This window comes from Malaclemys terrapin, chromosome 5 (genome assembly GCF_027887155.1).
Source record: "Malaclemys terrapin pileata isolate rMalTer1 chromosome 5, rMalTer1.hap1, whole genome shotgun sequence".
Lineage (NCBI taxonomy): Eukaryota > Metazoa > Chordata > Testudines > Emydidae > Malaclemys > Malaclemys terrapin.
The window spans coordinates 63,760,773-63,777,891 of record NC_071509.1 but is presented as its reverse complement, the minus strand read 5'-3'; the positions used below and the strand labels follow the sequence as shown (position 1 = coordinate 63,777,891).

The following is a 17,119-nucleotide window of genomic DNA, read 5'->3' as shown; positions in this document are numbered from 1 at the left end:
ATATATACATAAGAATCTTGGCTTCTACCTTGTGGCTTGGACCAATCAGGGTATTAGGGGGATAGTAAGTTTGTTATTGAAACTAATGTGTCTGCTGGGTACAGCTGGCATTTTTAGCACTCTGCATTCATTTTGGATAGTGTAGAACTAGTGTTTTATTCCTACCTGTAATTTCTCTCCATGTTACTTGTAATTATTTTGTGCCTATTGAGATTCCATTAGGAAAAGAGCTGATGGTTTCTGAATGTACTTAATGGCTTCTGCATAGTCTCAAAGATAGATTGTATTCAGTACCAAGTAGTTTACACTTCTACTCTTTGAATTACAGGTAGGATTTAGGGTAATATGTTTCATGAGCTAAATAATTACTTATTTATTGATTCAGTAAACAACCATCTTTCACATCTGACCTTCTTTCATGTAAACTTTCTGGTCTCTGCTAGGTATGTCCAGCTAACTAATAGAGCCCCCTTGTGTTTTGACACTATGAAAAGGCCAACTATTCCCTTCAGTCAGTATTAGTTCTCCTTCCATGCTGCCATTTATGTACGTTTATAAACAGTAACCTCACAGTATTGACTCATTACAATTCCTAAACTGAAATAATTACAGAGAAAGGTAAACAATTTCACTCATCCAGAATATAGAAATAAATAAAATTGATACTGAAAATGAAGACCTCACTGACTGTGTAGAGCTATGCAAAGTGAGAGCACATCATTGATTTTGGCAAGAATATAAAGTTCTTTAAAAAATACATGGTGCTTTACAGCTCCTTAAATGTTTGTTCACATAAAATCTCCCTATTTAGGGCCGTGTGTTTCCTTTTTGAAAAGGAAATGATAGATATGAACAAGGAAACTTCATTGTAACTTTCCCTTTAATTATTGGTGAATCTGACTGTCTCTTTGGTTTCCAGAGCCACAGCTTCTATAATCTATGGCCAGAATTGTATGTAGTTTATGGCTAGAGCGGGTTGAAATTTTTTTAATGGAACAGTTTTGCATCAGAAAATGCAGATTTGTCAGAATAAAAAGTTTTCTGCAAACATATTGATTTTAATTAATTTTTCTATGGGAAAAAGTCTCAAAACAAATTATTTCAACTTTCTTATGTTTTGATAAGGCCAAAATGTTTTACATTGACTTTATCATTTCAATTCATTTTTTTATTTATATGTTAATGTCCTTATAGTATTGAAATGTTTTGGCATTATCAAAACATTTCAAAGTTTGCTAGCAACAATTTCTTGGAATTTCTGTTCCGCAGTAAATTGCAACTTTTTGACTTTTTGTTCTAATTTGGAACAAAAACATCATGTTGGAATTTCCCACAGAATGAAAATTCCATTTTCTAACCAGCTGTATTTGTGGCTTGTTCCACACTCTGGTTGTTCAACAAAGCTTGAAAGTTGTAAAAGTCAAGTTAGAAAAGCTACCACCACTGTTATAACTATAGGATCAGTTTTTTGGCCCAATTCTGCAAAGACTTAAGTGGACATAAGTGTTTATCTGTACAGATCCAGCAGGACTGGGGTTTAAATGCAAGGAACTCTCACCGATTTCCGTTGATGTCCAAAGATCTGAGAGGAGATCTAAAAGGAGAATTTTGCCCTGGATAATCTGGCTGGTTGCCCTGACAACACTAAGCAGTAGGACTTGATTCTTTTTAGATTTTTCCACGGACCAAATCTCTCTAACATCACATGCAAAAAGGCCGTTTTAAAAAGTGACCTTTTATGAACAAGTACATAGCTAAAATGCAGGAAATTTTTGTTTTTATTCTCTCTTTTCCACTTTTCTTAAGCAAAACACAGCCAATTAATCCTGATTAGCATGTGATGTTGCAGGCACACAGATTTAGGTATCAGTTTGTGAACAAACTGTTTGAATTCCATAGCTTTGTATTAGATTGCCTACCAGTTATTTTCTTCATAATTTACGTTTTTATTGTAAAATGGTACTTCTGAATTCCTGTGCTGTTAATTATTATAGCCTAGTGGATAAAGTGTCTGCTTTATGCTTCAAAGGTTGGTAGTTTAACTCTTAAGTTGTACTTTTTTATTAGAATTTACAGTAACTTCAGTTATGATCCATTATTGTAATTCTTGATTCTTAACAGTTTGATAAAGCAAAAAAAAAAAGAGGAAATAATCTTCTGATACAAATCATTTCACATGAAAAAAGAGTAAGAAATCATCCATAGAATAATGTATATATTCAGCCATGCAAAGATAACAGCCATGCTAAAGGTCAGCATGGTCCATTTCCTATTGTTATAAACCATCTTGCTTAATCTGAACTTTTTTTAATCATAGCTGTTTCTTTGAATTATTTTTCTAACTTTTTTTTACATGATCATTTTTGGATGAGGTTCTATGTAGCAGATCAGTATGTATTGCATCATTTTTGTACAAACAGTTTCCACTCTGCTGTGTTCTCTCACACATGGTAAGCTAGCACAGGTATGTGAAATGAATAATATTTTTATCTGAACTGAAGATTTTGAAATGCTGAAATGAAAAAGATTATCCATATTATATGTCACAATTTTGAAAACCCTGAAATTAATCCATGTAATCCATTTATTGGTGTAAGGAACCAAAAGTCCTCCATGGAATGTCATAAATCTACATGGAATGTCCCAAAGTGCTAGAATTGGCCATTCAGACCTCCCAAGCTGAAAAAGATTTAGTTTCAAAACTCTCCATTAATTGAATGTTTGAGTCTCAAGAGCATTAATTATTCCAGAAAGTCACTGTAATTTGCATTCAAGTAAATTGACCACACGCTTAAAGCTGCATTCTGTAAAGTGCCCAAGCATTACGATAACCCTCTGCTATTGCAAATGCAGCTGACTTTTAGATTTAACTAAATTTCTTTGAGGTTTACAGAATCCTGCCATATAAACAATTAAAAGTAGGGCCGCTGTCAGATCCTCAAAAGCAGAACTTATTTCCAATTTCAAAGGTGCACAACGTTGATATGACGGCGTAACATCATACCATCATCAATTTTCTAACTGCAGTAAAGTTATTCTCTGAAAATCATTAGACCAGATCCTTGTGCTTCCCCCTTCAATCAATCTGCTTTGCGCTCCTCAGGAAACACAAAGTAGCTGTAAAGCTGCCCTAATGGAACTGCTAGGGATTCCTTTGGCATAGGAGAATCCCAGTATGGCATAAAGCCAAGATAGTTGGCTGTATGCCATCTGCTGGAATAGTGATACACTGCCATGGTTACAGTCTGCTGAGGCACTGATGCCCCATCTCCCTCGAAATAACAGTAAGGAACCCACTGTTCTGGAATGGCCCTGGGCTAAAATATTCCAGACTTGCTGTCTTTCAGAGCATGCTGCAAAGTTAATTTGTTTTACCTGGCCTTCGAGGAGAATTAGGGGAGATTGAGGTACTGGATGGTGCATTTGGGATGTTGTTTGTGTTTAGAGCTGCTACTTGGTAGAAGAGGTAAGGTGGTTGACATTTCACGTTGTAAATTTGAGTAATTGGAGTGGTACTTAGAGCTTGTGTGTGATTTATTTTATTGTTTTAAGTCTCAAGAGGGAAAACCAGTGGGTGTGTCAGGGCCAGGATGAGGTGTGGCTGGACCACCTTACACTCCAGTGATGTGTGCTAGTAGTATGGTCCCTAAGGGATAACTTAGAGCAATCCTTAGCCTGGGCTCAGGATCAGGGGAGTGGAAAGAGGGCTTAGAGCCACATTTCCCCCCTTCCTTTCTGGTCCTGTGCCAAGCAGTTCTATAAGACCCTTTTGTCTTAAGTGCCAAAAAAAAAAAAAAAAAGTCCTGGTAGACATTTTAAAATAAACAAACATTAGAATTCAGCATATTTTGTCTAATCTCTCCATTTAGTATCTACTACCTTCATATCTTAGTGCTATCTGGTTGTTGGTGTTAGCTGCTTTAAACCAATTTGTGGTCATTTTTACTCTCCTGGAGGATGTACGAACGATGTACATTCCCTGTGCTAATATAAAATTTTAATCTTCTACTTCCTCTTATCTACCGAAAAATTTTGACCATCTATGTCATTAACCATGAATTAATTCCAACAATGAATTCTTAGTTAAAGCTAGTATCAATTTATGGGCCTTTTCCCTTCAATCATAGGTTTAATGTGATTCCTGAAAAATTGTTTCAACCAGTAGCTAAACATTTTAGTACATTAAACTACAGCCTTGCTGATCTCAGGATAGTCTCAGTGAAAAAAATACTCAAACCTGAAGAATTGTTTATGAGGCAATAACATCTGGATATTTGGATTTCAAAACACTAGCTCCCTAGAGCTTAAACACCAAGGAAAAGAGCTCTTTTTAACCCTATCTACTGTTACTTTACCAGTAGAGGAGAGCACTTACTAAGGCTAAGCATGCATATTTCCTGCTTGTATATCTAATTCCTTTCTATGTTCTTTCCTCTTTTCTTTCAGGGAAGGGTAATATCACGCAGACACAGATCTGCTCCAGATCCCAGGTGCATCCCCCCTTTAATCCTCTCACTGCTTTTCCTTCTTTTCCCCATCCATTTGGCCCCCAAACCTACCCCTCCTGCAGTATTTTGTTACATGTTTTACCTGCTCTCTGATCCTCCTCCCTCTTTCCAAATTCCCCCATCAGTTCTCAAAGGCACATTTGGCTGCCTGACTTTTCCACTCCCCTTGGTACCTTTCTTCCTAATCCTCACTTGTATCTACTGACATCCTGCTCCTCCCTGGGCATTCCATGCCTGAGCTCATTTGTCTTTTCACCAAGGGACTGGGGATGGAAATCAAGGAGAGCGACATTAGCAGCAGGGAAGCTGCTATAAGTTTATTCTGCTCCCCTTGTTAAATGAACATGTATTCCAGACAATTTAAAAAAGTTTTAACATCTTGCAGAATGTGAATTCTGAAGTTAATTTTTATATGGCGTTCCAAGTAAAAAAAATCTCTACCTGCTTGACTGCTCGGCATCATGCTTTACCTAGTGTGGTTATTATTAAAATTAATAATGTGTTGACTGCTGGCAGTTCGCTCAGTGCTGTATGATTCAGAGAAGGGTACAGGCCCTGAACTGAGTGGTTTAGCTGCCCCACATACCAGGCACCAACATTCCAATGAAATGCAGCAACAGTGAAGAGATTACATTTCAGAAGTAAAGAAAATGTTTCCATTTTACTCCTCCTTTTATACACTTCCTGATGAAGGCTGAAGTGGAAATACTGTAAAACAATATTTTGGGCCATATGCTACTTCCCATATTAGCACAAGTAATCTCATTATAGACACTGGGATTGCCTACAGGAGTTGATCATCTGATTAAAAAAAGATTGACAGAACCATTTTCCGTCAAAAATGCAGTTTGTTGAACTATAAACATGCGGCAGGAATGTATTGATTGCAATCAATTTTTGAAAGTGATAATGTTGAAACATTTTGTTTCAATAATGTTGGATAATTTAGTTTAGAGAAAATAAAATCTGACATCATTGAAATGATGTTTCCACCTTATCAAAAAGAAACATTTCTATGTTATCAAAACAAACAAACAAAAATAGACATCATCCAAACAAAATGTTTCAATGGTTCCAAGTAGAGGTTTTTCAGAATTTTTCATTTTGTACGAAATTTCAGCTTTACTTTCTGATTTGGAATTAATTTTTTTTAATGTCAGAATTTCCCACAGAACAGAAATTCTGGTTGCCGACCAGATGTAAAGAATAATCCAAGAAGGATTTGGCCCTTTGTTCTATTCTGGTTTTGAGTTATTTGTTCTGTTATATCCATAATAGCTGGGTAGTAGCCATTAAAGGCTACACACACACACAATTCTTTGGCTCTACTGCTTTGAATCAGCCTAGCATTAGAAAATATATTACACATCCACTGCACTGGCAGGAGGATGGACTACAGATGATCAAATATGTCTTGTCTGTTTCTGCCTTGTATTACTCCATGTTTTTCATTACTTCTAAAACATCTTGCAGTTACATCATCTCAAAGCCTATTCGCCCTCTACTCCTACCACCAACATGCTTGTTCAGGCCCGGAGTATCTCTTGCTCCAACTATTCCTATCTCCTCCCACCCACCCACCCATCTCATCCCCCATCAATGAGTTCAAAATGTGATGGGCAAAAAATCATTCACCATGCTTACTATACTGACTGTGTTCAGTCCCTTTTCAGATTCCTTTCTTGCCTTCTCCTATATCAAATTCTTGTCTATACAACCTGGCTCCTGACAGCTTCTTGACCTGTCTTTTTTTCCCCATTAGTGAGCTCAAGCTACACAACTTGTATCTTTGTATCTGCTTCGTTCTTTATCTCCTCCAGCTGTCTTCTCTGGCACTCCTTCCATGGTATCTCCGTCACCTTAAACCTTCCCCTTCACTCAGCTCAGAATCCCCTACACACATTTTTCCTCCAAATCCCTCTAAAAAGTGCAGTGCAATGTATGGGCTGACCGTCATGGTTCCCTGGACCTACTCTACCCAACCATGGCAGTGGGGGCAGCATTAACTTCTGCTCCTGGCAGAAGCTCTTATGCCAGCCAAGGATGGAGTATAGTGGAGTTTAACTCCATTATACCACCTCCCCTCACTGCCCCGATTTGCCACCTTGCCCTTACGCCAGGTGGTAAAACTCTAGTGAGGGATGCATCAGCATTGTGTGGCAAAGCTGACGTGACAGAACCACCTCCACCTGCTTCCCACTAGCCAAAGATTTGCCCTATGCAAAGGAAATTTGTCAGGGAAAATCTCTGGCTGATTTACATTCACTGTGTGTGTGAAGGCAGTAGATCAGAGAATCCAGCCTAAGTTTCTTAGTGCAGAAACTTTCTCTTCATATTGCTAATGCACAGTTGATGCAATATACAAATATTATAACAATGTTGAATCCAACTTATTATTTTTGAGACTTTCTCAATGATGATTGTGCAGCTTGCTCTAATTGTATGTTTACATTTCTACTGCAGATAAATTGTAAAAATGCACAGATTCTTAACTTTCTTCCTAAAGGTTTAAAAATTTAAATTCTTTTTGCTGTGAAAACAGGCTGTGACCTTGCAACTCTCCATAATATAAAAATAGCATAACATTACAGTCTCATAAATGTAATAAAACAAAATATTAAAAACTACAATTCTGGAACATAATGAACAACAAAATCCTCTTACTGTTTCATAATATGCCTGCTTAGAGAACAAAAGTAAACATGCTAAATAGCATCCTATTACCAGTGCTCAAGGCATCAACGTGAAAGCTCTGAAGAAAAACTTTATCTCGCTCCCTAGATATTTACAGAGCACCTCATGTCCGTGGTAGCAAGGTACAAAACAGTGTATCTTAGTTTGTGTACTTTTTACCTTTTTCTTCATTTTTTTAGTCCTTGGAAGATTATATAATGTTGGTCTTTAAAGGTAAGCTAAGTAATAAAAATAGAAATGAGATACCATCAAATAGGTAATAATATCACAATGGCAACAATGATCAGCAATATTATAAAGCTTCCATGCAGGGGAAAGTGAGAGGTGCCTTGGTTTCCATCAAGAAAATCAGGAGATGGTGTCTGTAATGTTTAGAAAAGCACTCAGGAGTCAGGTTAGTTGACAAGAAGGCAATAGCACTTTTATTAACTGCATAAATACCCAGCTCTACCTATCTTTCCTCAGGCTTCTGAAAGTAAATAGTTCACTCCCAGCAAGGTCAAAGGCTTAGCAATGCCATTAACTCAGTCACTCCCATATTAAGATTATCTCATCTCCTTTGTATAGTCATTTCCATAATATCTGTTCTTACAATGCAACCAGAAGATGTTTTCATTTTTTGCCTCACATAAATCAGTTAAAATCTATTCCAGATCTCACTTTGATATGAAAAAATATACCCTTCTAACAGAGGGTCTGATGCACATTCAAGTCAATTAAAAATTCCCTTTGACTTCAGTGGATGCAGGAGCAGGCCCAGAATAAACAGTGCACTGTTTTCAACCACACCAGATTCCAGCTTCATGTCCTTACCTTAAAGGCCCTTCCTACTATGTATCTCCCAACTTTATGTTTCTTGTCATTTCACCTACATTCCCTGCGTTCTGCCCAGGGCCAGCTCCAGGTTTTCTGCCGCCTCAAGCGGCAAAAAAAAAAAAGCGCCGATCGGCGGCAGCTCAATTGAGCCGCTCCATTCTTCAGTGGCAGTTCGGCGACAGGTCTTTCCCTCCCTCTCTTCCTCTTCGGTGGTACTTCGACAGCAGCTCAAAGAGGAAGAGAGGGACTGAGGGACACGCCACCGAATTCCTGCTGAAGACCTGGACCTGCCGCCCCTTTGTATTGTTCGCCCCAAGCACCTGCTTCCTTAGCTGGTGCCTGGAGCCGGCCCTGGCTGTGCCACAGATATAAGACCTATATGCTTTTCCATTTCTCCTATAAATGTGTCTGTGCTTTCCTCCACACTTCCCCTGCATGGAAATCCTTCTCTTAATTGCTAAGGATGCTATCATCTCTTCCTTCAGTCGCTCCAAGACCCTCTGCTGTGTGTCCTACAAAGGAATCAGCCCATGTGTGGCAGATGGGAATAACTGCTTTTATTTTTTTAAATCTTTCTGATGATTTTGAACCATCTGAAACCATCAATGTATACAAAAGTTAATCTGTGTAACTGCATGATCTTATCATATCCTTCATCCTCTCTTCCTGCCTTTTGTTTGTCACAGTCTGTTTGTTTTTTCTTTCAAGTTAGATTTTAAGATGTTTTGGGCAAGGGCCATGTTTTTGGGGGGTTTTCACAGCCTCTAGCAGAATGGGGCCACTGTCCTTTAGGGGCAATTGTGTGTTATTGAATATTGATTGTTTCCCTTTGTAATGTTTGAGCTCATATTTACAAAGATATAGTGCCTTTCATCCCAAAGTTTCTGATTATGTTTTACAAATTATTTGTATACGGCATCACTGAAATGCAGCCACTTCTGAGGTAGAAATGAGGCCAGTTCAGGGGAGGATAGAATGAGGAAATATAAAAGAATTTTCCTAAAAGTAATAAATATTAGGAAAGCTTTCACTTAAACTGGAAGATGAGATGTAAACAAAGTTATCATCCTTCCTACTGGTATCTATGGAAGTTATGATGTCACAAAAACAAGCTTATGACTTCACGGGAATAAACAGCAGACGCAGAGGATCTTCTAGGGTGAAATTCATCCCTGGTAGTATGCCAGGACAAGGCCTATGAACCATTAAAGTTCCACTTGAATCCTCAGAACAGATTTCTGTGAGACTGCTTTATGCTGACCTTCTGCAACAGAGTGACTTTCACTTAAAAAGTTTAGGAATTTTTTTTAATTGAGTGATCTAAAAAAAGTAGAGATTGGCAGAACTTCTTTATCCATACTGGGAATCTTCACTTTGTTTGAGTATTTAATACTGACCGAGTAGTAAAATTATTGGAATTTCATTTTTCTTCATTTTGCTAAACTTTCTGTAAACTTCAGTACAGTATTAAAGTTTATAAAATTGAATTCTATGTTATCAGTCACCCCTTAAACTGTTTTAATAGGGCCCCCATCTTTCAAAATAAAGTGACACTACCTTAGAGTAACCAGAAAGTCTAGCCAGATTACCAAGACTAATTCTCACTTACCCTGGCACCTTTTACATCACTCTGACTGTGTAAATGAGCTTTAATATAAATAAGAATTAGGCTCACAAGGTATATCCTAAAAGTTCATTCATTTGAATGATTGTCCTCCAGGATTTACACTGTCAAAACACACAGATTATTTGTCAGTAATGAAAGGGTTCAAATAGGGCAAGTGTGTGGAAGTGACACTAAAGGTAGATACATAATAGTAGGAGAGCACAACAAGGAAGGACCTTACCCTACTGCTCCTTTCCATAGCACTTCAACAACAGTAGCATTAGCCCGACAAAAATTCTGGTTATCTTAATTATACTGCTTTTTCTGGAAAACACTATGTGCAGATGCACTAGAGGCATGAACTAGATCCTTTGTCTAGAATGGTGTTGTAATTGAAATCAATATATTTGAAAATGTAGAAAAAATCCAAAAATGTTCATAATAATTTAAATTGGTATTCTATTATTGTTTAATAGCGCAATTAAAACTGCGATTAATTTTTTTAATCTCATGATTAATCGTGATTAATTTTTTTAATTGTTTGACAGCCCTAATTTAATCATGATCACTTTGTCTAGTCTCAGTTTATGGTAGTCTTGGACCTGTGACTGGCAGATTGTTTTTACTTCCCTCAAGATTTTTAGGGGTAAAATTCAGGACATTTTTTTCTTTGAGGTTAAAAATAATTAAAAGAACATCTTTATAAACTGATGGTATGTCTTAAAGCAGTGCTTCTCAAGCTTTTGTCCTGGTGCCCCCTTTCACACAGCAAGCCTCTAAGTGTGACCCCCCCCCCTTATAAATTAAAAACACTTTTTTAATATATTTATCACCATTATAAATGCTGGAGGCAATATGGGGTTTGAGGTGGAGGCTGACAGTAACGTCACAACCTCCTGAGGGGTCACAACCCCCAGTTTGAGAACCCCTGTCTTACAGGCTCATTTCCCTGTATTTTCTTTTTTGCATTACAGATCCTACTTTCTATCAGTATAAATGTGAGCTTAATGGCCTCAAGAAGCTGAATGAAACATTTTATTGCCACATTATGATAGATTTTCAATATGTATCAAAATGATGATAGACATACACAATGACAGTATTTTGTACTTATTAAAGATGCGCTTTGAACTTTTTCTTCATGCTCTCACTTGATGTAGTTTGCCACTAGAAACATGTGCAGAGTACTTTGATATGCAGACCCCTTTATTGACAAAATAGAAGCAATCTGCAAAGGTTTTGTGAATGTTCTGTTCACTCACAATAAGTAGAGAGATGCATTGAAGATATTTCTAATGTATGTTCACTGAATATATTAATAGTACTGTTCATACTACCATCCAATTTATACATAGCTATAATATGAAAAATGTTCATGCCTCATTTCTCAGATATTCTGTCTCAAATAATGTTAAAGCAAGGCAACAAATACATACATTTATTTGAATTTCTCATCTTGTTATCTGAGATGTGCCAGAAGCAGTGTTTTTTCACTTTGAAACTGACATGTTTGTAAGTTCCATAATTTTTTTTCTTCATTGTTGCAATCATTTTGTTAAGGGAGATTCTGCAAGCATGTGTTATATAGAGGCACTTTGAAAAACAATATTGGCCATACCGTTTTACAGAAAGTTTTACTATGAAGTTCAGTTCTATGGCTCCATATTTTAAATTGAAATAATTTACTGTATAAAATTGTGACAGTTGCGACCAAGGTAAATCTCCTCTGAACTGAGATATAGGCCAGATGAGGCACAGGTGAAAGTTATGTTGTGCAGCTGAGCATGGGACCTTTCCTCCTGCAACAAGGTTTTCCTGGAAGTTACTACATTGGAAAGTGAAAGAGTGATGAAAATGTCCTGTATAGGCTAGAACCGAAAATGGTATGGGAAGGGATGCAATTAAAACTGAAGAAGATGGACATCAGAAGAGAGAATTCCAGCAGCTAGAGATCACAAGGTCAAGAGTCTGAGAAGATAATAATCATTACCACTGAGAGTCTGTCATTGTGGAAAAGAAACCTAGCTGGCAGCAGCAGATGATCTTAAGTAGGCCAAGGAGTTTGACTCTCCGGGCCAGTTCTACCTATGGTGTTATTAGTTTAGTCTCACCTCTTGCCTTTTGTGGCCATTGAGCATATGAGGTGATTTTGTTAAGGTGAGTGGAATAGAGTTGAGAGAATTTGAGAAAGGCACTGTAGACTGGTGAGTGAGCTTAATTTTTTTTCCTTGAAAAGTTCACCATGTTTGCCATCCTCATGAGAAATTTGAGAGGCTGGTTGAGTGGCTTTGTTGTAGAACCTGGAGTGCATGAGGAAGATCAGAAAGGCCTGGAATAGTAGTAGTATGTGTGTTTGTGGGTGGGCATGCAGAAATCAAAGAAGCTCTGAATAGCCAAAGAGAGGGGGATTGCCGTCTAGCCTTAGATCCAATGTCTTCAAGGATAATTTCAGTGTTAGACCACTAGGCAGATAAAACAAAATTATTGGACTAAAACTGACACGTTTGGATGAGAAAAATACCTGAACTCACCAACAAATTTTAACAATATTGGATATAATTAAAAAAATGAAAAATAACCTAGGAATGCCCAGGATGATGCCTAGAGTGAGGTTGCTATGTCTAGTGCCCTGATAAGGAAGTAGTCACATTTCACATTATTTGTGGAAGAGATCATGTTTAATAAAATACTGCTACAGTGTGTACTCATATGCTGTGAAACAAAATGAGGCGCCCATATTACAATCCAGCATGAAATGGAATTTATGGTAGACTACAGAAAGAGCAGTCAAAGGCAAATGGAGTATTTGAGAAATCATGGAAATGCAGATTTGACACGGGGAGAAGAGATTTTTGCTGTGTAGTGAATGAATCGGGGAAATGAAAGATGGTAATGGAAGTGAAGAAAGCGGGAATGTTGGCAAGAGTGACTGGAGCTAAATCATCAAGGAGGCTAGATGTTTTGGAGTGGCATAGAAAGTTGGGTATTCAACCTGTGAAAACTAACAGAGCTGCTTCCTCATTGAATGAGATCAGAGAGCCACAAAGTAATCACAGTATAGTGTGTTAATATTGAATTGTGAGGGCTGTTATATTCAGTGACGAAGCAGCCCCCTCAGCATTTCTCACCCACCCCTTTCCCCTGGTTGCTGAAAGGGAGGAGTGTCCTCTCTGCGTCTTTGGCTTGCTCTCCTTCTTTCTGAGAATCAAAAGCACCTCCCCTCTATTTTTCCCCCACCCCTATCAACCTTCCAGGCTGTTGAGAAAGAGCAAGTTGCCCCATTGTTGCTGGGAGAGGTAAGAGTTTCCCCTGTCTATCTCCTCAGATTCTGGCTTTGAAAGACAATGCATCCATAGCTCATTCTTTCCCGCCTTGCTTTCTGTTCCTGACTACAAGGGGATGGAAAATCTTTCTTTTCTTTCTTTTCCCATACTACCTATGAGTTTGCTCAGCATTTCCTAAACCAGCATGCCTGTATCAGGCAGTTGTAGCTTTCAAGTTCCAAGTACCTTTTTAAATGACATGTGTCAAGTATATGAACACATGAAATGAGTCAGCTTTTTCTGATTCAGCCTGTCTCCCAATCTAAAACTGATAGATTAATGATAATTCTTGGAACATAATATAAACACCTTTCATTTATCTGTGAGAGGGGGGAAGTATTGTTACCCCTAGGTTATAGTTGGGGGAACTGAGCCACCGAGAAGGAAAGTGACCTGCCCAAGTTGACGCAGAAAGTGAGTGGGGTGAATTGAGAATCCACATTTCTTGATTCCATGTCCCAGGCAGTAGCTACCACACTGTACTTCCCCTGTTTTTACCTTCATTGCTTTCTCACCTCTCTTTGTCTCTCTTGAGTTCCAATTTCTGTTGTGACTCTTTTCCTTTCACTAAGTTGTTTAACCTCAGCCTCTCCAATGGTCATCTTCTCCACTATCCTCACTGGCCCACACTCCCATCAATCCTTTCCCTTCCCTGCATTTTTATGACCTCATTTGTGCAATTTGCCTACCCCCAATTTGGGCAACCCAGAATCTGTCTTTCCTCCAAACATTGTCACCTACCATCAGCTCCTGACACAAGAGAACCATAGGGTAGAGCGTACCTATGTGGGAAGACATGGAAATGGGATATGCTGCTACGGTACAGAATCAGGGGAGTAAGCAAATATTAGGCCCCAACACAGCTGGTCGTGATTGCTTTCTCATTTCCCCCTTCCCACTGTGATCCACTGTGCTGCACTAAGAGGCACAGCAGAGGCAATGAAGCCAGTGATGGGAACATTAAGAAAGGAGGAGAAGGAAGGCTTGAGTACCTGTGCAGCAGTCCAAGAGTCACCACTAGTAGCCAGGAGAGAGAATTGGAGGGGAAACAGTGTTCACTCCCTGCACCCATGGGGATGCAGAAAGGACAGTGTGACTGTCTCTCCAGCTGAGTAAAACTTGGCAGGTTTTAAGGGAGCCTTCTTATTTGCACCTTATTACCTCTCCCTAGATGCTAGAAAAAATGAGAACAGAATGCTCGGACCCATGGACTCCATCTCAGCCATAGGTACAACCTTACCTATGATGAAATGTGAACTATCACTGCTTTACACTTGGAATGTTATACGCAGAGTTATGATCAAGTATTACATGTCGTATTGTGATTCTGTAGGCACAAAGGTCCCTCTAATGAGTGATCTTAACTATGTGGCTGTAGTTACAGTGAGAGTTATTTGAAATGAGCTCTGTTCTTTGGCTACAGCAGTCAAAGTATGTTAATAAATAATTCCCAGCAAGCTAATTTGAACAAACACTCCCCTAAAACATTGTGCTATAAAGCAGAACCTAGAAAGAGACGTTAATTGGCATGTTTACGTTCCCATGGGAGACAGAGAGGGAAGATTTGCATGAAAGAAAATTAACTATATGGCTCTGAAGGATGAGATTGAAGGTGGGATTGGTATTCTTAACAGATGTCATTTGAATTGAAGTGAAAGAAATGTTGGTATGTTTGGTTCAATTTTTTGCATAAGTACAATATCGCTCAACCTGCCAAGTCCGAAAGGTAAGACAGAATATATGAAGAAGACCCAAAATGAAAGATATATTTATATTGGAAACTTGAAGAAATCTTTTAAAATTGAAATATAGTTAATTGTAAAACATGAGGCCACCTCTTGATTACTTTGGGAATAGCAACCACAGTTTCCTATTTTTAAAAAGATTTTCTCTCTCCTGTTGTGAAAATCCTACACAAATAGGGGAAATGGACTGTAGTGAAAGGATGAAATTGATATATACAAAGTGCTGTCAAATCCAAAACCAACCAAACTGAACAACTAGAGAATTATATTTTTTTTTGTGCACACTGTAGGTTCTTTGGGTGTAAAGTGTATGATGTCTCTTGAATTGAGGGATATTTGAGAGAATGGTAGAGAGAGATCTGAGACCAGCATGAGAAAGACAGGACGTGCTATAGAAACAGAATGTATTTGGTGTTTTCATTAATATAAAAAGATGAGAGGGCCATAAACATCCTCCTGTGGTGTGTTGAAAGCTGTTGCCGTTCTACCATTCTGATTGATGTGAATTTGAAGGGTTGAAATCATTGGGGGTAACCAGTGTTGCCTACCTAATGCTTTGGGAGAGCCACTGTTGAGGCACTGACATATCTTAAATTAATTCAATAACATAGTATTTATGATCAGTTAGGGGGAAAGTGCAACTTTACTCACATCTATAGGAAAAATTAAGTGTAAAATACAAAACCCATATGCAGCTCTAACTTAGTCTTACTCTTGTCATCAAGATGGCATGGAACATTCATTCCATCTCTCTTCCAAGTGATCCTGAACCTTGATGCCTTCATAGAGATTGGTTGCTACTTTTCCATTTAAAATCTGCTCTGCCAGCAATTAAGGCAACTACTGAGACCTAGAATTCTTATTCAATACCTATTTCTGATGGAAAAACCATAACTAAATATTTTGGGGAAATGCTCTTTTAACTTACACTTGCACTATATTTCTATTTTCTCCATGTCATTCCTCTACTGTCTACAGAACCATGCATGTCACACAGTGACATCTAATTAACATAACAATGGGGAAAGGCACATTTCAGAAATCACATGTTTATTTCCATTATAGATGTTTTATATGCCTATTTAAAGCTTAATAGATATACAGTTATCATAAAGAAATATGAAATTGATAGAGTATTTTATAAATGATTTAATGGAATAGAGCAGTTCTCACTAGTCCATGGACCACAAACATCTCACTAGTCTCCTATGCTGGCTATCCTCAGTTCAGCTAAGTTTCAGAAAGAGAGCTAAAAATACATTAACTACTATTCAAATATTACTTTTCTTAGTAACACAAGAGATGTTAAGCAGTCAGGAACAGGATGGGGCAGGTAAGATGCATAATTGTGGGTGGCAGGGGAAATGGACCCATGAGACAATCTCTCTTAAGATATGGTCCATGCTATAAAAAATTTTGGGGACTCCTCATATAAATATAACAGTGAAATAAATGTACTCTGATAATAGAAAGTGAGTGCAGAATGCTAAAGAATTACACTGCTAAGCATGTTTCCTTTGAGACATCAAATTAGATGTGCAACATGATTTTGCTTCCATTTCAAAGAATAATGTGCAGAGCTGGAGATCCATCTGTTTGCTCTTGTTAGCACCATTGAAACTCCTGTGTGTTAAACAGCCTTTTGCTACTTCAAAGTATGTTTGAATTCTTCGTTGTGCATATAGCACACACACAAAGCAAACATTCCTTACAATATCAGCAGCTCACATTCCTGTTTATTCTACTTGTAAGTGAAAACAATTTGTTCTTGCTATTTATTGTTTTATTTTGCACCGTGTTTTATTTTAGCTATGACAGTGAGGGTCATCTCACAAATGTTACATTTCCAACTGGAGTGGTCACTAATCTTCACGGGGAAATGGAAAGGGCCATTACAGTGGACATTGAATCATCTAGCAGAGAGGAAGATGTCAGCATTACTTCAAACTTATCATCAATTGATTCTTTCTATACTATGGTTCAAGGTACTGTAAACAAAACAAAAACCACAGGTACTTATAATCAGATACTAAATTGCGAAACTGTTTTTTTTTCAGTGCATAATGTATTCAGATCAGCTGCCTAAATGGGTACATTAGCACAGCAGATGTTAGTGAAAATATTACAGTTCAAGGACCTTAGAGGGAGGGAGTAGATACAAGGATGTAATTAACTCTACTTTATTATCTAACCAACAAGCTCTTGGTTTTGGAAACAAACTTTGGGATCGGCATAGAGGATACCTAGTCTACCAATAAGTAATGATGAAAGACCACAGAGAGGGGGGAAAGAATTAGTTAAAAATTGGTTTGGCATTGGATCTGAGATTTAAGGTAGTGTGTGAAGCTACAGCAGCATGTTCTAGCAACAGTTACAGTGCACTTAGTATTTTGCAAATACAGTAAAATATAATGATACAATAACAAA

At 37.9% G+C, this 17,119-nt stretch overlaps 1 protein-coding gene across 4 annotated transcripts in view; it reads left to right on the top strand.

Annotated features, from left to right (window-relative positions):
• Positions 1–17,119, top strand: part of TENM3 (teneurin transmembrane protein 3) — a 982,465-nt gene that overhangs the window by 942,894 nt on the left and 22,452 nt on the right. For all 4 annotated transcript variants that reach the window (XM_054029684.1, XM_054029687.1, XM_054029686.1 and 1 more), the window contains one exon: positions 16,502–16,677. In XM_054029684.1, the coding sequence (XP_053885659.1) occupies positions 16,502–16,677 (176 nt within the window). The remainder of the gene's footprint in view (positions 1–16,501; positions 16,678–17,119) is intronic.